Source organism: Typopeltis vanoorti, chromosome 18 (assembly GCF_054136105.1).
Source record: "Typopeltis vanoorti isolate ZY-2024b chromosome 18, IOZ_Tvanoo_1.0, whole genome shotgun sequence".
Taxonomy (NCBI): Eukaryota; Metazoa; Arthropoda; class Arachnida; order Uropygi; family Thelyphonidae; genus Typopeltis; species Typopeltis vanoorti.
In genome coordinates, this window is record NC_143566.1 from 8,710,814 (window position 1) to 8,735,995 (window position 25,182).

The 25,182-nt window shown below is 36.6% G+C and overlaps 1 protein-coding gene across 2 annotated transcripts in view; it reads right to left on the reverse strand.

Moving 5' to 3' along the window:
• Positions 1–20,209, reverse strand: part of LOC150096478 (type-1 angiotensin II receptor-associated protein-like) — a 152,548-nt gene extending 132,339 nt beyond the window's left edge. The window contains exons 1-2 of one of the 2 annotated variants that reach the window (XM_090408474.1): positions 19,973–20,209; positions 19,708–19,779 (exon numbers count right to left, since the gene is read on the reverse strand). In XM_090408474.1, the coding sequence (XP_090264600.1) occupies positions 19,708–19,734 (27 nt within the window). In that variant the 5' untranslated portion in view covers positions 19,735–19,779; positions 19,973–20,209. Of the gene's footprint in view, positions 1–19,707; positions 19,780–19,903; positions 19,942–19,972 lie in introns of those variants that run through there. The other variant, XM_090408475.1, reaches the window with a different exon arrangement.
• Positions 20,210–25,182: the final 4,973 nt, after the last annotated feature.

Below are 25,182 nucleotides of genomic sequence, written 5' to 3' on the forward strand. Positions count from 1 at the left end.
ATCTGGTTTGGTGGAATCCATTCTAGTGGTCGATGACCGTGTTAACATTCTAGGTAATGAAGAAGGTGACCATTGATAACTTTCTCCATTATTTTGGAGAGGATTGAGGTGATGAGGTTAGTAGTCAGATGGTATGCTTTTAACTACTTTTTTGGAATGGGTTGGATATATGCTTGCTTTATTGAAATGAGATAAGTATCAGTTGTGTATAGAAGACTCAAGAGACAATAAAGGTGTTAGCTCTGGAGCACAACGTCTGAGAAAAATACAAGAGATGCTATCGGGACCAGATGACTTTGTAGTATTCAAGTTGTCTAACATTCTTATAGGAGGCATACAGTAGTCAGTTGCTGATATGGAAGAAGGTGATTTGGCTTTGTCATCTAAGCATGAGTTAAAGGAAAAGAGTGATGCTAGGAGGTAAGCTTATTGTGAGATGCTGTAACAGTGGTGTCATCTGGATGGGAGAGAGGTGAGAAGAATTGCATCTGATGGCTTTTGCAATTGACCAGAAGGCATGGAATCTGTTTGGGCAAGAAATTAGTTTTCTGCTATTAGCCTTTATGAAGTTGAATTTGGATTTTCTGATTGCTCTTTTGACCCAGATGTCTGGATCAAAAGAGCAGAACCAATAGTCATACAATGGGAAAGACAAGTAGTAGTTCAAAAGATCATCTCACTTTATACCTTTATAGTGCCAGAGGACAGATAAGGTTGGGTGTAGTCAGAGGGATGTTCTGTGAGACTGGAAACCTGCATAAGATTTTGGTCCGAGTTGCTAAGAGGAGAGGTAATCTCTTCAGTGTGTCTGGAAGGAAAGCTAATTAAAAAAAGATCAAGGGTACCTTTTGTGTGACTTCCCCATCAAGCCATTCATGATAAGCATGTTATTTTTGACCAAAACACAAATGTAATAAAAATCTAGAAAAGGTAATTTTCCTTCATTCTAAAGTTCTAAGTTGAATTTGATTTTATAGTGGAAGGAGTTAATAGATGCAAGAAATTCATATAACTCAGCTAAGTTGTGTTTCCATATTATGAATATGTAGTCTACATATCTGCACCAAATTGATGGTTTAGGATTTGTAGATATGGAGGAGAGGCATCAGGAGGAGATAGAGGGCTTCCCGTTGCAAGGCCTGAAAATTATATGTAGATTTTTCCATTCCATCAGAAAAAATATGAGTTGAGACAGTGTTTACAGAGTTGAGATATGTCCTGAGGGAACAAATTGTCTGTAAGTACCATACGTCGAACATTTGTAAATAACGATACAACAACCAGACTAATTAGAATGTCTGTTCGTGAGATAAAAATTTCTCCCAGTTCTTCTACAAAGTGTTGCGTATTTTTGATATAGACATCCATGTGTCTAATGTGCTCCTTTAGAAGATGAGCAAGATGTTTTGATAACAAATAAGTTGACGAGCTGACTACGATCTACCATCTACGATCGATCAAAAAGGAATATTGGTCTTGTGTACTTTTGGCGATTCATATAAAGAAGATCAAGGGTATTGGGAAAGTGGAGGAGATATAAACTGAACTATGGCGTTAGCTGTTGACAGGGAAAATTGATCCAGAAGCAATAAAAATAAAATTAAATGAGGTAAATGCATAACTATTTAGGTTTGATGACAAGCACACACACTCAGCCCAGACCAAGTGCAGAACTGTTATCAGATACCAATGAAAATATATCGTCATCATCAAATTCCTGCCATGTACCCTCAAGGGGTGTACAGGATATGATAGTACTACATGAAAAATTTATCATTACTAACTTCCTATCTAAAATTTTCCTCCAAATCAGTCTGTTACTTGTCAAAACTCCAACATTATCAGATCTTACATTTCTATCGTCTAAGGCACTTTTTACTGTATCATTCCACCTATTTCTTGATATTCCTCTGAGTCGTTTATCTGCCAACCTGGCAGAGAACACTTGTTTTGCTAATCTTTCCTCAACAATTCTGATTAGGTGACCACACCACCTCAGATTAGCTCTGAAACGCATTCCTGGATGCTGATAATTCAAGTTCTTTCCTAATATCCTCGTTTTTAATATGATATTGCCATTGATGCCATTTGTTCATGCCTATAATCTTTCTCAGGGCGGCTCTCATATCTGCAGTCTTTGGTCTAGTGTTTTACTTCTGACCCAGCTCTCGGATCCATAAGTTAAAACTGGTATGAACACTGTCTTGTATACAGCTAATTTAGTGTTTTGACTAATTTCTCACTTATTCCACATGAATTTATTCAACTGACTTCCTACCATACCAGCTTTGTTGATTATGTTGTCTATTTCTATATTTAATTTACCATCTTCATTAAAAATCGTGCCTAAGTAGCTGAAATGTTTTACTTGTTCCATTCTCCATTCACAATACAGTTGACATTTTCAATGATTCTGCCTATTTTCATTGTCTTTGACTTTTTATTGCTGACCTTCATACCATATCTATTACAACAGTTATTCAATTTCATCATTTGATGATGAAAATATATCGTCATCATCAAATTCCTGCCATGTACCCTCAAGGGGTGTACAGGATATGATAGTACTACATGAAAAATTTATCATTACTAACTTCCTATCTAAAATTTTCCTCCAAATCAGTCTGTTACTTGTCAAAACTCCAACATTATCAGATCTTACATTTCTATCGTCTAAGGCACTTTTTACTGTATCATTCCACCTATTTCTTGATATTCCTCTGAGTCGTTTATCTGCCAACCTGGCAGAGAACACTTGTTTTGCTAATCTTTCCTCAACAATTCTGATTAGGTGACCACACCACCTCAGATTAGCTCTGAAACGCATTCCTGGATGCTGATAATTCAAGTTCTTTCCTAATATCCTCGTTTTTAATATGATATTGCCATTGATGCCATTTGTTCATGCCTATAATCTTTCTCAGGGCGGCTCTCATATCTGCAGTCTTTGGTCTAGTGTTTTACTTCTGACCCAGCTCTCGGATCCATAAGTTAAAACTGGTATGAACACTGTCTTGTATACAGCTAATTTAGTGTTTTGACTAATTTCTCACTTATTCCACATGAATTTATTCAACTGACTTCCTACCATACCAGCTTTGTTGATTATGTTGTCTATTTCTATATTTAATTTACCATCTTCATTAAAAATCGTGCCTAAGTAGCTGAAATGTTTTACTTGTTCCATTCTCCATTCACAATACAGTTGACATTTTCAATGATTCTGCCTATTTTCATTGTCTTTGACTTTTTATTGCTGACCTTCATACCATATCTATTACAACAGTTATTCAATTTAGTCAGGGAATCTTGCAGACTAGTAGCAGATTTATTTAGACGTATAACATCGTCCGCATAAAGCAAAGAGCTGACACTAACATCTCCAATTTTGATATCATGTTTAACACCGCTTTCCTTCATAATGTGATCCATATAGATAATGAATAACAGAGGGGATAATGTACATCCTTGTCTCACACCAGATTTAACATTAAACCATCTTCCTGTACTTCCTTCAATTCTAACTGCTGACTTACAACTCAAAGACTAAGTATTGCTTGATATAATGCCCCATTGACACCATATAACTGTAGCGTATTGAATAGCTTCTCTCTTGGCACCTAGTCATATGCCTTTTCCAAATCGACAAAACTTAAATATAGATCTTTGTTATATTCCCATGATTTCTCCACTATTTGTCGTAAAGTGAAGATCTGATCCTGACAGCCTCTATTTGACCTGAATCCAGCTTGTTATTATTATTATTATTCAGGCCTCCAAGGAGTCAAAAGACTCATCGAGGGAGGTCCTTCCTAAGACAAAGTCTGTCAAGACTCATCGAGGGGAGGTCCCCTCCTGAGAAACACAAAGTCTATCATACCACTCTTTAAACTCACTGACCATTCTCGCTCCCACCACTCCATCAGGCAATGCATTCCACGGCTCAACCACCCTCCACACAAAGAAACCACTCCTCACCCTCTTGCTCACAGTTTCCTTTCGTAACTTCCAGGGATGGCGTCTTGTCATCACTCCTTCCCGCTGTTCAACCAAGCGAAAGAACTCCTCAGTGTCAACCCTGTAACCACCTCTCAACAGTTTAAAAGTCTCAATCATATCACATCTCCTTCTTCTATCCACCAAACTCTGCAGTCCACATTCTCTCAGCCGATCTTCATAACTATCCTTGTACAGTCCTGAAACCATCTTTGTCATCCGTCTTTTTATCCTTTCCACAGTTAATTTATCCCCTTCAAATCCTGGGGACCAAATCTGAGAACAATAGTCCAAGTGTGGTCTGATCAGAGACTTATACAACGGAATGATAATCCTCTTATCTCTGCAGGTCAGTGTCCTTCTCATAATAGCAGCAATCCTCTGTGTTACCTTCACAACCTTTGCAATATGTCCCTTAAACTTCAGGTTTCTATCAATCATCAACCCCAGATCTCTTGTCTCCCCTACTTCCTCCAGTATAACTCCTCCCATAGAGTAACAGCATCCCATCGATGTTTCCCAAACCTCAAGACCTTACATTTTGCTGCATTAAACTGACACCCCATTCATTTGCCCATCTATCTAGCTTATTTAAATCCTCTTGCAGGGCTACCACATCTGCACTATTACTAATAATCCTTCCCAGCTTCGCATCATCTGCAAACAACTGAATATCCCCCTGCAATCCACTGGCTATGTCATTGATATAAAGGTTAAACAATATAGGTCCTAGTACTGAGCCCTGTGGGACCCCACTTGTAACCCTCTGCCTCCTGGAAACTGCTCCACCATACACAACTCTCTGATACCTATCAGACAGCCAATCCTGAATCCAGTTGACCAATCTGACATCCAGACCCATGTGCTGCAACTTAAATATCAGCTTATCATGTGGCACCCTGTCAAATGCCTTCGCCAAGTCTAAGAAAATTGCAGTATATGCCTTTCCCTCATCTAATGTTCTTGTAACTTTATTATAAAAGGCTAGCATATTGCTAAAACAAGAGCGTCCTTTCACAAATCCATGTTGATTCTCACAGATAACATTACCCTCATCTGCCCAATGCTGTATACAGTCCCTCACTACTTTCTCCAAGATCTTAATAACTACTGATGACACACAGACTGGCCTATAATTATACACTTCCAGTCTGTTACCACCCTTATGCAATGGCACTATCTTACCTTCCTTCCATTCCCTGGACACCTTTGCCAAAGCCAAACTTTCATTGAAAAGCCACGTTAAAGGCACTGTCAATTCCCTAGCACATTCTCTCAAAACTCGTGGTGAAATACCATCCAGTCCCACAGCTTTACTGACATCCAGAGTACTCAGTATCTGAAACACACTCTCCTCCTGTACCTCCAGACCTCGAACCAGTCCTTCACCAATTCTTCTCAACCGTTTCTCACGTATACTTGCATAAATCTTACCAGGAACAGTAGGGAAATACCTCTGTAATTCTCACATTCAGTTTTATTTCCATTTTTATATATGGGTACTATGAGAGCTCTACTCCAATCATCGGGAATTCGTCCCTCTGTCCAGGCATTCTGAACCATGCAGTGCAGCCACTGTAAGACTTTTATACCACCATACTTCAGCATTTCTGGTCGAATATCATCTACTAATTCTGACTTTCCACATTTCAAGCCTTTGATGGTTTTTTCTACTTCAAGTATGGATATGTATTCCTGACTACATGCCTGGTCAGTGTTTTTTACCACTGTGCTGTCCTCACTGCTTGTTTCATTTAGCAGTTTTTCGAAGTAATTACTCCATACTTCAAGGATATCTTTTTCTCCCATTTTTGTGTCACCTCTATCATCTCTAACTCCTTTTACAGCACTCTTTCCTCCATTCCTAAGCTTCTTCAACAACCTACAGAATATTATGCCACCTTCTTGATATTTATTTTCTATGTTCTTGCCAAAGTCCTCCTATGACTTTTGTTTAGCTAGTTTTACACAGTATTTAGCTTTCTTACATTTGTCTCTGTATTCTCTAAGAGCATAAGCTGACTTATTTGCCAGGAACTTTTGATATGCTTTCTTCTTTTCCTTCACTGCCTTTTTAACTTTCTGTGTCCACCATGGAGTTCTAATTTTTCTATCCTTGCATACAACTTCACCACATGCCTCTCTACCTGAATCAATCAGGGTTTTCTTCAAGGCTTGCACTGAATCTCCAAGGTTTAGTTCCTGTTCTCAGTCTTTTATTTTTTCATCAATAATCTTTGTGTATTTTAGTCTACAGTTTACATCTGAGAGCTGCTCAACTTTTATTCGCTTTGAAACTTTCTTACATGTTATTCTTTTCAATATGAAATTCAATTTTATCCTGCTTAAGACTAAATAGTGATCACTTCCAATTTCTGTTGTCCTGAACCAGGGAGAAAACATCATTATCAACAATAATATAGTCAATGAGACTTTTCTTATTCATTGCCTCTTCTCTCCATGCAAATTTGTGCACATTTTTATGTTGGAACATGGTATTAGTAATAACCAGTTCATGTCCTGAGCAGAAATCCAACAGATATTTGCCATTATTATTAGCTTTGCTCTTTTCTCCAAATTTTCCCAAATATTTTTGTATGTCTGCCAATCATTTCCTACTCTGCTATTTAGATTCCCAACAAGGACCAACTTTTTCTTTTTCATTGTGTCAGTTGCTTTTTCTAAAGCCTCAAAAAATTCCTTCACTTCTACCTTAGTAGAACCTTCTGTAGGACCATAGGCACAAATAAGTCTCATTGGAAAATATAGTTTACTGGAATTAGAAATTTCATTTAATTCTTATATTAGAAATCTTGTTTAGTTCTTATATTAGAAATCTTATTTAATTTTTATTTGGGGATAGAAGACAGGTGTATGTGAGAAATGAACTGCATTTAAACAAGGGAGGACATGGGCATCTGGAGAGAATGTTGTTCTCTGGGCAAGTTGAGTGTGTCAGGACCAGGAAAATTAGTTACCGTGTGGATGGTAACAGGGGTAATCTCTTGCAGGAACAGTCACTTGTGAGATCGGAGTGGGATATATGGTATAATGCAGAGCTAAATGGAATGTGGAGAGAATAATAATAGGTATAGAAATACTGACAATGCATTGTTGTTTCTTTATGCAAATGTCAGGAGGATCAATAATAAAGGAGATGCATTGGTGGCAATGATAGTCACAGTCTGATATATTGATAGGAATAGATGTAGAAGGGTATAGCATATTTCAGCAGAATAACAATTGCAAATACAGTGATGGAGTATTACTTATAAGTGATGATTTGTGTCCTCTTAGAGTAGAGGATTTGGAGGGAAACGACACTAAAGATTTTGAGAACATACGGAGTGAAGTGTAGGTGGGAAGAAAAGGATATTTACAGGGGTGTTACTATAAGCCAGAGAGCATAAAAGGTGAAGAGTGGGAGATGATGAAGTAGTGAGTTTAGCAAATGTGAAAAGAATGATCGTTATGGGAGATTTTAACTATAGCAATATAAAATGGGAAGAGGAAACCATGTTGTACAAGTAAGGGAATAGAATGTCTGGAACTCTTCAGGGACAAATATCTTAGGCAACATATAGTAGAAGGAACACGAGGTTGCTTCTATGACAGAGTTGATTAAAACTGAGATGGTATCTCTGCCCCCACCTGGAGATAGAGTTACCATGTGGTTTTGACATGGAAGATGAACAGACATGCAGGAGTATCAAAGAAAAAGGAATGTAAGTGGAATTATAATAGTCAGGTGATTATAATAGTCTCAGATATCAACTTGAGGCAATTCCATGGAGGGAGGAATTGGAAGGGCGAGATATCATTAGTGCTTGGGAAACTGTGAAGGAATATTTATTAGCAGCAACAGTAAGCTGTATACTAAAAGTGAAGAAGAAAATACAATTTGGTGTAAAGTGGGACAAAAATATCAAACAGGAACTGCAGGTTAAAAAGGGGTTATGGAAGAGATATAAGGAGAGGAGAGCAAGCAGATGAATGAAGAATATAAGACTAAGGCCAGGAGAGTGACTAGTGTATGGTAAGGAAGGCAACTGTACATATCATCATTCTCTCTTAAAATCTGGTAATTAAATATACATATAATCCACATGGCTTGATCAATTCCTTATTGAATTGTAAGTAAGGAAGGTATGGTAAGGAAGGCAACTGTACATATCATCATTCTCTCTTAAAATCTGGTAATAACTAAATATACATATAATCCACATGGCTTGATCAATTCCTTATTGAACTGAATCATAACTGCCGTAATCTAGTGCAATTTCCTCACTGTTTTAACCATATCACTCAGACATCAGGTCCCTACCAGCGATATGACTAAAATTGTAGGGAAATCAGAAATTTTAGATTCTCATCTTCTTCTACCAAATATACACTTTGCCTTCCATCCTTGCCTACCAAATTTCAAACCACACACTTTGCAACAGTAAACTAGAAGCTTCATTCATTGCCCACACAGTCTATTCAGATCCTCCTGTGAAGTTCCAACATTAAAAAAAAATATATATATATATATATATATATATATATATATATCACTCCCTCACATGAAAAGCCACAAAGCATATAGCAAATCAATGGTGTGTGTGTGTGCATGCACGCATGCACAGGAGTTAATAGAAAAGTGTTGATATCCCTTTCAAAGAACTGAAAGTTGTAATCTTTGGGGGGATACTTCATAGGGAAGGCTGTTCTGAAGAACCAATGTAGACAGAAGATTAGATGAATGGAAACAGCAAATTCAGTGAGTCAGTTGAGTAATTCAACTGTAAAAGAATGTTGAGCAATTGTTGCTCATGTTAGCATAGGTTTAGCAGAAACAGGAGAATGATGGATGCTAGGTCTACTGAACAGAGCAAATGAATATATGTAGAAGATACATAATAAGGAAACTGACTATCTGTTAGATAGTAACTGAAAAGAAAGTAAGAGAGGTTGTCAATTAGCCAAAATGCTAATTTCTTTTGAACAGCATGAAAAAATTTTTGAGAGATCTTAGAAAGATCAGCAAAAATGAGAGAGTATTCCAAGAGTTGATAGATTTGTACCAACTTTGGAATAAACAGGGATTGATGAAAAGCTATCTCAATTTCAAACAAAGTTTTTTGAAACTTAGAATGCTGTAGAATAGATGTAGCTATTCAGGAAAGATTACGAGTAAATATCATTCTAAGAAGAAAGATTTGGTGTTGACTGCTAAGCTGAGCATTTTCAAACATAAGAGGAGAAAAACTGTGGTTGGGGTTTGAAGTCAGTGAGAAAAGATCAAACTTATGTATACAAAGGAGATAATCTTCAAATTTCAGATATGTACCTACAAGGAGTGTACGGGATATTATACACTATTATATGAAAAGTTAACATTATTACTAACTTCATACTGCCAATTTTCATCCAAATTAGTCTGTTATATGAGGACTGCAATACTGTCTTCTCTTACACTGCAGTCTTCTAAGCTACTTCTAACTGCATCAATCCGCCTACATCTTGATCTTCCTCTGAGTCTTTCTTCTGCCATCCTTGCATCAAATACCTGCTTTGCTTATATTTTCTTTTCCATTCTGACTAATTAGCTCTGTCACCCATTCTGAATACTAAGAGTATCAAGATCCTTCCTAATATATTCATTTTTAATATGATTCTGCCACTGATGCCATCTGTTCACTTCCCTGATTCTTCTCAAAACTCTCATATCTCTAATCTTCAGTCTTTGATCAACTGTTTTACTTCTAATCCAGTTCTCAGATCCACATGTGAAAAGAGGTTTGCATACCATCTAGTATACTATTAGTTTAGAGTTCTGACTAATTTTTCTTTTATTCCATATTAGTTATTTAGTTGACTCCTCGCCATATCAGCTTTGCTAATTCCATTCCCTATTCCATATTCAATTTGTTCTTCACTAAAAATTGTACCTAAACAGCTGAAATGTTTCACTTGTTCAATACGTTCTCCACTGAGAATACTAATAGTAATAATAATTTATTATTATTACTTCACACCTCCAGGGAGTCCAAAGACTCATCTACAACTGTCTCCACCACTCAATCCACCAACTGACAACTACACCAACACCACCTACTGCCGACCACCACCAATAGTATTTCCACAGACAATCACAAACATCCATGTCAGGATTCGAACCTGCTGCCTTTTGGCTGGAAAGTGGATACGCTAACCACTGAGCCAGCCAGGAACATAAAGCCAAGGCCAGACTGGTTTTATGTTCCTGTTTTTCATAGTAATTTTAATGCCATGTGCTACAGCAGTTATTGAAATGTGTTCAGGAATGTTGCAAACTCTACTAGACCTATTTAGAGCATAACATCACTTTCATAAAGTAAAGAACCGAGATTAATATCTCCAGTTTTATATATCAGGTTTCAAGCTACTTTTCCTTCTTTCAAGCTACTTTTTCTTCATAGTATAATCCATATAAAAGATGAATAACAGTGGAAATGATGTGCACTATTGTCTCATACCAGATTTTACATCAAACTATCTTTCTGTACTTCCTTCAATTCTAACAGCTGACATACAACTTATTATTTTTCACATATCTCCATGGATATCAAAGATACACATCATGGGGGGGGGGCTTGCTAACCATTGTTCACACAATACCTCTCATACTGTCCCTTGAATTCATTCATCAATGAATGAATTCAGGAACTAACACTCTTGCTAACCACACTCCTCTTATCCAATTTTCAGAGTGAGACCCCCAACCCTCGCTTGTTCTTTTCCTTCCTGCATGTACTGAAAAAAAGTGCTATCAATCCTATAAAATCAACCCTCCTAACAACTTACATGCTTCTGTTGTGTCCCCTTATATTCACTTACCAGCCAGCTTATGAAGCTCATAGACATTCAATCTATTCTCATAAGGATCATTTCATAAACCTACCACAATCTTGGACACTTGTCTCTATATCCTCTCCATCACATTATTTCCATGGAATCCAGGGTGACCAGATCTGTGAGTGGCAGTCATATGCATCCTTATTCAAGCCTTATAAAGGGGGAATAATAACCCCTTTATTCCTGCTTGTCAGTGTGTTCTTGAACAACCAGGTAACCTAATGTGCTATCTTGAAGACCTTTGCAATATATCCTCCAAACTTCCACTACTTGTCAACTACACCCAAATTCCTGATTAATTTTCTGCAGTTTAGTTCTATCAGTATAGCAAACAGATTGTAATCACCTCATTCAAAAGTGCATGACCTTACACCTGGCCACCTTAAACTGGCAATCATTTAACCTGTTCATAATGCCAGACTATTTAAGTCATCTACAAGATTTCTACATCATCTTCAATAACTAATGATCTTACCAGCTTTGCATCATCAGAAAATAATTACCCTTTAAATAATTTCCTATACCAATGATGAATAAATCAAACAGCAGAGGACTAAGTACTAAGCCCTGCAGTACACCACTAGTCACTAGCCTTCTGGACTGAAGTCCTCAACAAACCACACTTTGATGTCTTCCATCAGCCATCTTTTAATCCAAATAACTAGCATCACATCCATTTCCATTTGCTGCAATTTGCACAACAGAACTCCATGCATAATCCTGCCAAACGCCTTTGCAAAGTGCAGTAGTAGCCACTCTCTTTGTTTAACTCAGTTGTTGTCTATTATAAAAATGGAGCCTAATAATTCATCCATTATTAATAAGTCTTGCCTAAATAATTCACCCATTATTAAGGCAAGAACTACCCTTCACAAAACCCTGTTACCCCTGTAAAGTTTCATATTCCTGTACCACGACTCATGAGATACTGACTGGACTAAAATTTGCAACTTCTGCCTTGCAGCCACCTTTATGCAGGGGAACTATTTTTCTCTCTTTCCACTTCCTTAGCACATTCTCAGAACCGAGGCATAAATTAAACATCTTGGTCAAAGGAGGTGTTCACCCCTTGTACATTCTCTTAACACATGGGCTGATATACCATCTAATCCCATCACCATATTGAAAATCATTAATAACTCAACTATTTAATTCACTTCAATCATCTTTCTACTACCAACACTTATTAAAGTCATCCCACCATGGTCATTCTTTTACTTACCACACAGCCAAAGATCTCTTTAGGATTTCTTTCGGCCTCATTAGCTAAGTTCCTCTCATACTACTTTTGGTCTCCCTTATCATACTTGGGCAACGTTCTTGTCTTTATCCTGTAATGCTTATGGGCTTGCTGCTCAACTTTTCTTTTATATTCCCTCCACAAATTTTTTCTTTTATTCTACAACTCCTGCTTAATGATGCTATTCATCCATCTAACTCCTACCTGATTTATCCTCCTGAGTCCTCATATACTTTCTAATATGACTTTCTTTAAACACCCATGGAATATCTTCCATGAAACTGTTCTGTCTCCTCCAAATTTTTTATGCAATGGCACTGCTCTCAGTTGAATCCTCGGTTTGTTAAAATCACCTGCTTTATAATTCAACATATACCCCTTCTTAAGAAAAAATTTGCATCTCTGGCATCTCCCAGGTTAAGACCACACAACTGCTTTCTGTAAGTAAAGACAGAGTTACATTGATTAATGCTAAGTTTTCTGATGCTATAATCAGATCCAGTACTCTCAAACCTTGTGACCATGCAATTACGTGTTCTAGTAATTATTTCTAAGTTTTTGTATAAATTCCATTTTTCCCCTCTCTGTGACCATTCTTCCTTCCAACAGTGACTTCAACAAGTTAGATGAGAACTCATAACAATTCCTTGATTGTATCATTGTGCTAAATTGCCAATGTGCATCACTTAAATTCTCCTTTATAACCCCCTGCCCCCCAGCATACTACTATTTTTGGCTTCAATTGTTCTGTTAACATTAGCAAAACTCTTCCTCCCACTCTGTTCCCTCTCTCCTCTGAAAATGCCTCTTGCAATCTATCCCTATATCATTCTCCATAAACCAAATCTCACTAATGATTATAACTTTTGGCCAACTTCAACTAAACAATGCCAAAAACTTCTCACTTTTATTCTGAATACTTCTCGCATAAGTTTATGTAAGCTGCAATAACCACTTTATCCCACCATTTCCCTTACACCTTATACTGATTATCCCACTGACATTAAATGGGGGAGCCAGTTGCATTTGGCATTATAAGTGATAACCCCCCCCCCTCCCACCAATCCCAAACATTCTAGCTTACCTGATTTAAATATTAACTGTGTATTGCTTGGTACACTGTTCTTCATATTGAAAGTTTTTTCACTTGGTATCTTTAACTTATAACCAAGTGAAAAAATTTTCAATAAATTAAAGATGCCAAGGAATTATATTCTTAGTTTAACCCTTTATCCTAGTGTAAGCAAATAATATTTGAATGTGAAGTATCTTCATGACTGGGCTGCTTGTATATAGAGGCTAATGACTTCACATCATTTGTCTTCATTATGGGAAGGGCCACTACACAAACCAGTTTCAACTTTTAGGGAGGTCCCCAAAAAGATATGATGTGTGAAGACATTAGATGTGAAGTCATTAACTTCTATACACAAGTAGCCCAGTCGTGAGGATACTTCACGCACAAACATTGTTGCTTACACTTTGGATAAAGGATTAAACCAAGAATATAATTTCTTGGCATCTTTAATTTATAGTATAACCAAGTGAAAAAAAAAAAAAAAAAAACTTTCAACATCTATCTCTAATCCAGAGTATTTCAGTAATAAAGTGTGACACCTTTTGACTACTTTTATATATAGAAATATGACTTATGGATTACTTCAACCTTGGTATCACTTCAGGATCTAGCTCCAATTGATGAGATGACAATAAAGATTAAAACCAGTCTGGGTAGTGGCCCTTACCATAATGCTATACATTACGGAAAGGGTTGGCCGGCCTGGTTTGGACAAGTGGTTAGCATACCAGTCCTCCAATCAACAGGTCATGGGTTCGAATCCCACCATGGGTATGGGTATTTGTGATTGTCTTTAGGTGGAAGATGAATTTCATCGCCCAGTGTGAGACCACCGCCTCACTTATTGGAGGCCTGAAGTGGCTGAAAACATTCCATGTCTAGTCTCAAGAGCAGGGTTTTTGGAACATGTAAAAATAAATAAAAAATTACAAATATATATATATATATAGATAGATAGATATAAAATTGACAAAAATGGGGGGGGGATACTTATCCTACCCACAGTACAAATATATTATAGGTTTAGTAATAACCTTTCATGGGTGGTAACTACATAAGTAAAATAAATTTTAATTTTAAAAAAAATTAAAAAAAAAAACATCTAAAAGGGTGTGTGCTTTGCATTATGGGATATCAATGCAATTGATAGGAAGTCATTAGCCTCTACATACAAGCAGCCCAGGCATGAAGATACTTCATGTGCAAACATTGTTTGCTTACACTTGAGATAAAGGATTAAAAAAAATATAATTGGTTGAACCGTGGAATGCATGCCTGATAGTGTTGTGCAAGCACAAATGGTCAATGAGTTCAAGGAGTGGTATGATAGACTGTGTTTTCTAGGATGAGCCTCCCACAATGAGTCTTTTGACTCCATGCAGTCCTAAATCAATAATAATAATTATTATTATAGCAATCAGAATAATCAACAAACTGTGAAAGTGGCATGCAAAAGTGGATTATTATGGGAATAGATATCCAAATATAGAGAATCCCTGAATGTACTACATCAATCACTTTGAGTAATGGAAAGGGCAAAAGATATGAGAATGATGAGGAATGAAGAGTTCAACTAAGGATGATAATGGACTATTTAAAAAATAATAGCAGTTATCTGACATATAACTCTAGAGTTAGGTTATTTATTTATAAATGCTAGAAATGGTCGGAATAAGGCAAAAGAGCTAGTAGCATTGATATTCAGATGGACATACAAAACTGCAGGCATATGCAAGTTACACTGTAAAGAATATAATGAATGGTATAGCTTCTTCTAGAGGGCATAAAGAAAAATAGGAAGAGTATTTCAAATGATAACAAATGAATTGTATCTTGACAGAGTTGAAATCCCAAAATAACAATGATTACCATTCAAGATGAAATGTTTAAGAGATGAAACCAAAAGATCACCAAGTAAATAAAGTTAGCAAGTAAGGAGAATGTCATCATGAGAGATTTTAGTACGGTGACATGAAAGAAGAAAGCAGATATGAAAACTGGGGAAAATGAATTTCTTGAGTTGTTTACAGACCATTATTTAATGTGGCACATGAAAGTGAATGAGATAAAACATAAGTGTTGGATTTAGTAACAGCATCTCATAAAAACGTTACACTAAATTAAATATTCTTGTTTCTTCCAATGAGTGGAAGTAATCATATAGTTTGACATCGAACCAGATGGGTGCATCCTTCAGTGATACAAAACAGATAATAATGACAGGCTACCTAAGTTACTTCACAGCAACTATCATATTATGAAGAACTAAGCAGAGAAAACATCAACAATATCCAAAAGATATTTCAAGATCATTTAATTCAGCTATTGGATTGTATTAGGAAGAAAATGAGAGTAGATGTAAAATAGATGAATAAAGAGATCAGGCAAAAACTGTACAGTAAAACAGCATTAGGAGAGGAAGAGAATATCAAGAAAATGGTCAGCATTTGTAAAGTTATAAAGCACATGTAAGAAGTCAACAGTTCTGGGTAGGATATGGATATCATCCCTGCCAATCAACAGGAGATCTACTCACATATATCACCCATCTCTTGACAAACGCCATGGAGAACTCCAGTGAATCTCAAGTGATTGCAATTGATATCTCCAAAGCTTTTGACCAGGTCTAGCACTAAAGCTTACAAAGCAAATTCCCATCATTTGGTCTGTCTCAGGACTGCCACAGTTGGAATGCCAGCTTTCTGCCCGGATGCACGCCGTGTGTGATGATAGATAGTTCATTATCCACTTACCATTCAACTGCCAGGTTTCCACAAGGTTCTGTTCTCTCACCAGCCCTCTTCCTTCTATATATCAATGACCTCCAATCCAATACACAGTTTTGCAGACGACAACACATTGCACTTCTCCCTTTCATTTGATAAACCTTACTCTACGCAACTCACCTCAACCTATAGGGCATCAACCATCACTGCCCTCAATTCTGATCTCCACATTGTCCTCCACTGGGGTTCAGACAGTCTCATCAACTTCAATGCGAGTAAAATCCAGTTCTGTCTTATTTCTCAGACCAGTATTATTTTTGACAACACTCAAATTTCCAGAAAAGATGAGATTTCTCTTCCTGAAATCACCCAGACTTAACGTCAGGGTGATTTCATGCCTCTCCTAGCATAAACGCGTCAGAACCACTGCACCCTCATCTTCTAAAAAACTAGGATTACTCTTTTGCTCTGGACATTACTTTATCTCCAAACTTAACCTTATACAAATCATATCCACCCAGCTACTGAATACTGCTCTCGCATTTGGTCACCAAGAAGGGTTATTAGATTGCTTAATAATCCATCTTTTATCAACTCACTGTTTTCACTTTTGCCTAATAATTTTTAATAATTCCCCCACTCAGTATTAAGTCCATTGGAACATATGCAGCTGCTGTCCAACATCTCTTCACAGTGCACCTTGAAACACATAGAACAAGTTTCTTTTCCTCCTCCTTCATCCCTGCTACTGCTATATTGTAGAACAGTCATCCTCCTGATGTGTTTCCCAATATACAGGCTTTTAAATCAAATGTAACTAAGGTTCTCCTTTCCCAACCCACTACCCATACACAGTACCAACATACTATAGGTTGATTAACCAACCTCAGAAGGGACAGTGTGGGAGAAAAATACGTTGCTGGAGATAATACTATAGTGGCAGCAGCAGTAATGAAATAAAAATAAAAAATAAAAAAATCAATGTATTTCATTTTTCATATGGGACAAGAGGAAAGAGTAGTGAGCATGACCGAGGAGAGGAAGGCTGGAATTAATTATTATCTCACTTCAAAATGATGGATGTGCAAAATTCTTCTGATGGTAGGTTTTTTTTTTTTTTTTTCCCTCACTGGGCAATGAAAATCATCCATCACCAGCATTCTGTTTCTAGAGGTCTGAAGTCATTTGTAAAAGTAGATTTACTTCTTTCTGGAAGAAGATTGCCAATGTACAATAGGTTTATAACATTTTGTCAGTGGAATCAAAAAATTTCGGATACCTTGTAAACTCGACGAAGGGCATTTGTATTTTTGTAGAATAATCCCTTTGAGAAACTCTCTGAGAAGGCACAAATTACATGAAAATCATCCATCACCAGCATTCTGTTTCTAGAGGTCTGAAGTCATTTGTAAAAGTAGATTTACTTCTTTCTGGAAGAAGATTGCCAATGTACAATAGGTTTATAACATTTTGTCGGTGGAATCAAAAAATTTCGGATACCTTGTAAACTCGACGAAGGGCATTTGTATTTTTGTAAAATAATCCCTTTAAGAAACTCTCCGAGAAGGCACAAATTACATGTCTACTTCGCAAGATACAGATTTATTATATATAATAAATTAAACGTATATATGTTTTGTGTCCTAGTTTATTAATAATCAGCTTTGTCGGGATGATAACATACTAGAGAATACAGTATATGAAAAATCTGACCATTTCTAACAGCAGCTGTTTTGGCACGTGTATAATCTACAAGTAAATAAATATATAAATAAAGTTAGTTTTCTGTTAAGTAGTTTGGTTTACTGTTTTTGATAATTTTCAAAACAAAATTTGACAATTTTAAACTTTTAACCACTCTTCCTCAATAATAGATGATATCAGTGATATACGTTCATTTTATAAAGCAATAAATGATAATTATGAAATGCAAGGGATTCCAGGATAGTGAACGGATTACAAAAATTATTACAAAGCAACACTTTCGATTGAATGAGGGGGGGGGCACACGAAATCTCCAGCTTAAGACGGAGATTTCGTGTTGACGCTGCTGCCAGCGTCAACACGTCAACATGTAGTTGTTAATGACGTGTTGACGCTGGCAGCAGCGTCAACACGTCATTAACAACTACATTTTGTGAGGTTATCCAATTGAAAACATTGGATAACCTCAGGAGGGCAAGATTGTGCCACTTCATAAAGGAGGTGATCAAACTCAAGCATCAAACTATAGGCCTATCTGTGTGTCAGGTGTTGTGGTTAAGTTGTTGGAGAAGCTTGTGAGAACTAGGATCCAGAGTTGGGTTGACAACAATGGTATAATCTTTGATGGACAGCATGGATTTGCTAAAGGGAGGTCATGTTTTAGTAATCTACTTACTTATTACAATAAAGTGACTGCTTCCTTGGACAGAGGAGAAAGATACACAGTAATATACTTGGATTTCGCAAAAGCTTTTGATAGAGTACCTCATGATAAGTTGACAGTCAAACTAGAGCAGATGGGGTTGGATATTAGATTAGTGCATTGGATTGGTGACTGGCTATCTGACAGGTATCAACAAGTTGTGTATGGGGGTGCAATATCCAGGAAAAGGAAAGTCACTAGTGGAGTGCCTCAGGGGTCTGTTTCAGGGCCATTACTATTTAACTTGTATATTAATGATATTGGCGAAGATTTGGATGGAGATATTCAGTTGTTTGCAGATGATGCAAAGTTGGGACGAACCATAAAGAGTAGTGAAGATGTTGTGGCCTTGCAAGAAGACTTGAATAAATTGAGTGATTGGGCAAGCAAATACAGATGTGAGTTCAATGTTGCAAAATGTAAGGTTTTAAAATTTGGAAAGCAAAGCTGGGTTGCAGAATTTATGCTTGGTGAGAATATATTGTTGGAGGTAGAGGAATTAAGAGATTTGGGGGTGATAGTGAATAAGGATCTAAAATTTAGGGGACACATCGCCAAAATTGTGAAGACAACACAAAAACTTCTGGGAATGATGCAGAGGACACTGACGTATAGAAGTAGGGAGATTCTTGTTCCATTGTATAAGGCTTTGATTAGGCCACACATGGACTATTGTGCCCAGATTTGGTCACCTGGTTTTCAGAAGGATGAAGAGATGTTGGAAAGGGTCCAAAGGCGACTGACTAAGGTAGTTTCTGACCTCTGGAATGTCTAGTATGAGGAAAGATTGAAAAGATGTAATTTGCAGACTCTAGAGGAGAGAAGGAAGAGGGGAGATATGATAGAGACCTACAAGTTGGTAAGGGGTTGTTATAGGATCAATGGTGGAGAAGTTCTGAGAATAGTGGGAGATCAGGGGAGAACCAGAGGTCATCCCTGGAAACTGTATAAAGAGGGTGTGAGTAGGGGAGTGAGAGGCAGGTTTTTTCGTGCAGAGTTTTGAGTGATTGGAATGCCTTGCCCGAGAGTGTAGCGTCTGCAAGGAGTTTGAATGTGTTTAAGACACGGTATGATATGATGTGTGTGAGATAAAAGGACCTCCTAGATGAGTCTTTGACTCCATGAGGTCTTGTTTAATAATAATAATAATAATTCAACCGCTTAATTAGACCAGAAATTTAACCCATTCTCGCAATGAGTTCGCATTACGGTGGCTATAGCTGTAAGAGAACTATACCTCAATCTTGAAAATAAATAAAAGAAATTCAAGTATCTTTTCCCATCCTTGCCCGGAGTTCACGTCTCTGCTGGGTGTATTTGCATTGTAATTTCTCTTTCATTTTAATATCGAATGGCATATACCACATAACTGCCTACTTACCTTCAGTTTGGCATTGGGTACATGCATTTTCCTAGACTTTGCAATCACGATATTGTCAGTTTCGTTTTCTTACTAAAAAAAAAAAAAAGAAGAAAGAAAAAGAAAAGAAAGCAATCGCAAGGAATTCAAACTCGTTACATGACTAAATTTTAGAAGTAATGCATTTCTCAGAATTAATAAATATACATTTGATTACATTAAAAAAAAATGCAGAAAACTGAAAAATAGGTATTTGCATTAGGATTTTGTGTCGAAATCACATTACCAGAATGCTAAAAGGTGTCAGATAAACACTATAGACACATTATCAGTGGATATTTAGTCACACGCTTGTTTACGCCACAGATTAAAAATGCACCGAGATTTTAAATCACACATACACTTCCGAATAAACCAAATATAGATCTGCGGCAAGCAATCGCAAATCACCCTAGTCTCCGCAATCAAACTTATTAATTACAATATCGTCATCAATTCGAATTATAAATTAATTGTGTGTAATTGGTATTTGTCTTAAATTTGACAAGTTTTAGTTCGTTCAATAACTGTGAAAAAAAAAATTTTTTTAAAAGTTCAGCAATCTAAATTTAATAAATAGCTATCGACAGCACGTGAAAACATTAAAAAAGGTTTAAGTCTGGACCTAAGTCTAAGTCTTTAAAAAGGATAAATTCACACCTCCAAATAAACTCAAACCGCCTGATTTAAATACTACAAATCTAAAGATTTGAATGACATTAGCCTGATTTAAATACTTAAAAGCTAAAGATTTCAAGTATTTAAATATTTGAAGTATTTATACTCTTCAAATCTAGATTTGTAAATCGGGAGGAAAACCCGAGTATACTGAAGCAAAAACTCGTGTGCCCGTGCAAGAGATTAACTAACTCTTGCACAGACACGGAAACAGGTCGAAGATATGCTTTAAAAAACCTCTTCTTGTCGGGCAGTAGAACTCAATAAAAGTGTTTCTTCGAGTGGCCTAGCGCTGTGGATTCAAACTCCGCTTCCACTGAGTTGCAGTACTCAAGAAAATCGGCAGTAGAATCCACGGTTTTTCAGAAAACTAACATTCTGTTACGGATAGGCGACACTTCTCTGCCATCTGTTCACTTGATACAGCTTTAAATCTTGAGTCAGCCATCTCTCATTGCTACTGGTGGAGACTGAACTGCCCACTCAGTCTCAGAGAGTTGGATAAGGCTAAAACAGCATCGCTACAGGGCAGTGTTTCTCAAGCTTCAGATATCCACATACCCCTTCTTAAATTTTCAATATTACCAAGTACCCCCTCATCAAATAATAAATAAATGAAGTATATTCATTGTAAATGTCTATTTTATTTGAATTTATATATTCATGTAAACAAAAAAATATGATTTATTTTTATTAGAACAAATTTTGCAATAAGTTCCTCTTCATTTCCCGTCCATGAAAATCCACATTTCAAGTAATTCATATCATACTACGAAGATTTTTCGTCTTGTTCCTAGTTGGTTCTTTAGAGATAGCAGACACACCCTTTTCAATTTCATTTGATCCAGATACAATATCAACGTTTTCTTGTTGTTCACAGCTGCTTGTATTTGCTATATTGCTCTCTTTTGTGGGTTTTATAAATCCAATCTTTAACGAATGATCCATACTTAAGAATTTGAAAGCTAAAAAAATAGCGTATTTACTCGAATATAACTCTCACTTTTTTTTTCCGAAAATTAAAGCTAAAAAATCGTGGTGCGAGATATATGCGGGGATTTTTCTGAAATTTTTTCAGTTTTTTTTTTTCTGAAAACTAAAGTTTTCAGAAAAAAACTGAAAATGTTGTGACTTACCAAGAAGCTCCTACTCGCCATTGCTACTTTTGGCATCCAGAGCAGTTTCCTCGTGTGCATCGTCAAAGTCATCTACCCAAATAGCTATATCTTCTTTCCCATTATTTCAAGCAAAAATTACCAGTAATTTACAAGACTTGAGATACATAGAGCAGCTATGTAGAATTGCATATGATTGGTGCGGTATTAACAAAAGATCGCGCGAACCAAAGACAAACTAGGATTTCAACTGTTGAGTTGAAATGTTAATTCTTTTCAACCGAATTCCCTAATATCTGAAACACATTCACTATATATTTCTTACTTTTAACACAATCACGACGAGGTGGTGTCAAGCAAAACCATATGTTGCACCGGCAACACATAGTTTTGCTTGACATACAACAGTTTCTATTGCAAGGTGGTGTGATTCATTAGTTAGTGCCGTTTTTATCCGAGTTCTCTCTAATTGCACTATTTGTAGAGAAATATAATGATTCCATGCGTTAATCATGCATAGCCAAAAATTGCCACATACCCCTAAAAACCTTTCGCGTACCCCGGGGATATGTGTACCACACTTTGAGAAACACTGCTATAGGGGAATAAAAGTATTAGCTTTTTGGTTTTGTTTTGTTTTGTTTTTTGAATTCAGGAGATCCATAATAAAACCAAAATTTTCATGTATAAAACATAAATGCTGCATAAGAAGTTTCAGTTCTCTGATTTGAAAGTTGTGTTGCTGAAATCGCCGAATATCATAAGATAACTGAAACAAAACAAAAAAATATATAATCCAAGACTGCATTGTTCTTAACAAATTCATCACAGGCACTGATCGTGGACTGGTCGGATGTAAAATGTCCCTGAACACACAATAAGTAAGACAGAAACTGATAATGAAATCTAGTAAACTTAATACAATAAACCTTCACAACAATTGTGAAGCATTTCAGCTGAAAATCAAAAACAGGATCTCACCACCAGAAATAATCTTAAATGAAGAGGAAGAAAAGAACATAACATATATTAACGGGAAATTACTACAACATTGATGAAAGTGGCCACAAAGATGGGACGCAAAGAAACAGGGGGAAAAAACATGGCAAAAAGCTTTCAAAAAAAACCATCTGGATGTGATAGCCTATGCTCCTGTTGCTATCCTTCTGTGTGAGCCAGTTGGTTTTTCAAGCTTAAATAGTTCTGCAAAACACTTCAATACGCTTTTACGTTTTTCATTTGGATTTTCATTACCCCTTTTTAAAATGGCACTCATTTTATCATCTAAATTGTACAACTCTCGCTGTTCTGGTGTTTGGAGAAGCGTAAATTTTTTAAATATACAGTTCATTTGCCAATAAGTGAACTCAATAAAGCAACAATGATACTGCCTAATAATGGGAACAGTGCTCCCCCCGTGCTGTAAAACCAGTTTTTCTTCTAACAAGGTGGACGAATTATTTTCAAAGCGTTGGCTGACAGATTCACGTGGTACTTCAAAGAAAGAAAGATTCCAGAGGAATGGAAGACGTAAAAAACCATAGTTCTATTTAAAAAAAAAGACCAACGAACACAAAAAACTATCGTCCAATCTGTCTACTCTCTCTCTCTCACGAATATAAAATTATGAACAGAGTAATACTAAATAGAATTCAAAACACTCTCGGAGACAAATCTAGTAGAGAGCAGGCAGGATTCAGAAGCTACTCCAGAACAGGTCATATCCAGGTCATTTCACAACTAACAGAAAAATGCATAGAATACCGAATCCCTCTATATTTCATCTTTATTGAATTTAAAAAAAGCATTTGATACCATAGAACACAATGCAGTCATCAGTGCCTTACTGGAAATAAATGTGGATCCTACTTATATCCACATGATAAAAGAAATTAACAAAAATCAGACCACACAAATAACCCTATTTGATCAACCTATAAATATTGATATAAAGAGAGGGGTCCGTCAAGGATATGTAATCTCCCCAAATCTATTTACCAGCACTTTAGAATACATTCTGAAAAAAATAGACCTAAACGGAGAAATGAGCATACATGGTGATAAAGTACAAATACTTATGTTTTCCAATGATCTAGTACTGATATCCCACAACCCAAAAGACCTAGAAGAAATGGATGAAAAAATATACACAAACAGTAGCAAGATAGGCTTAGAAATGATTCTAGAAAAAACGAAATGAATCAAAAACATATACATATGTGACAGTCACCTATGTATTGATGGCATCCCTATAGAACGGGTTGATTCCTACAATTACTTAGGACAAACAATAAAATTGAATAATGATTTAACTGAAGAACTAGCAAAAAGAAAGACAACTGCATGGCTATCATTTAACAGACTAAAAGAAACACTTACTGATCCAAATCTTGACATCTCTGCGAAGGCAAAACTATTTAATAGTGACATCCATCCATCACTCACAAGTGGATCAGAAACATGGAATACGACAAAAAAAGAAGAAATTCTCAAAATAACTCAGCATGCAATATAACGCAGGATTTGTAACATCAGCAGAATGGAGCATGTTAGAAACACGGAACTAAGAAAGAGATCAGGCATAAAAGATGTGGTAACTACAGTATATGAAAGCAAGATGAGATGGGCAGGTCACATAGCCATACTCAGGGATAACAGATGGACATATAGAATACTCAACTGACAACCAACAATAAAGAGAAAAGCAGGAAGACTACCTACAAGGTGGGAAGATCCACTAATGAAATCTATGGGTATAACATGGAAGAGAGAGAGTCTCAACATCGAGATCGTTGGAGGCATCTTTGTGACCTGCACTCATGGAGAAATCCTGAGTGAAACACACGTTCATCAAGGTAATAACATTTTTGCAGATTTCACAGAGCGTCGTGATTTGGCGAGAGGTGCAGTGTTTTTGAGCATCATTTGCCTGTTTGGGAGAGGAATGAGGTAAGTACTTGATGAGATATTCATATCGTTTGAGTCGATCAGCCATTCAGGTTTAAACACTGAACTGGGTTCTTCTCCTTGCAAGATCCGTGGGCGTGAGCGTAAAATATCAAGAATTTCCTGTCTAAAGTCTAAAATTAAATAGCAGTGGGGTTCCCGGGTTGTGTCTTTATAAATCTCAAACAACACACTCGAATACCCTAGAAACACGTGCGAAGCTAAATGAGAAATCTGTAAAGAGTCTCGGGGATTTTTAATTGCAATAACATAATGTCTATTGAGAGAATATGCGTTCCTAGACAGAATAAATTTTGTTTCAGTAGAATGATGCTGAGGTTACGATGATGTGAACCTTTTATGAAAACATTTGGGTTCCAGTAATCACAGAACTCACATCAAACACGGCTTGAAGAAGTTTATAGGATGAATTGTTACTACAGTGGGGAATCTTGTACACTTTGCAAAATCCTTCTTTAGACTTTTCGAAAACACTATTTCCTGTGATATTTTTGTTGTCGATATTGACTCCTCCTCCTCCACGTATCATATGAAACTTATTGTAACCGGAATCGATGTTATTATATTCTCCAGGAAGATAAATTTCGGAAAGAGCAACTTCCCATTTACCTTTAAGTCTGATCTAGTGTGGTAATTCCACTTGAAATTTCGTTTGCGTGTTAGTAGGAAACATTTTCATGCTGGCGTTACTGGGAAG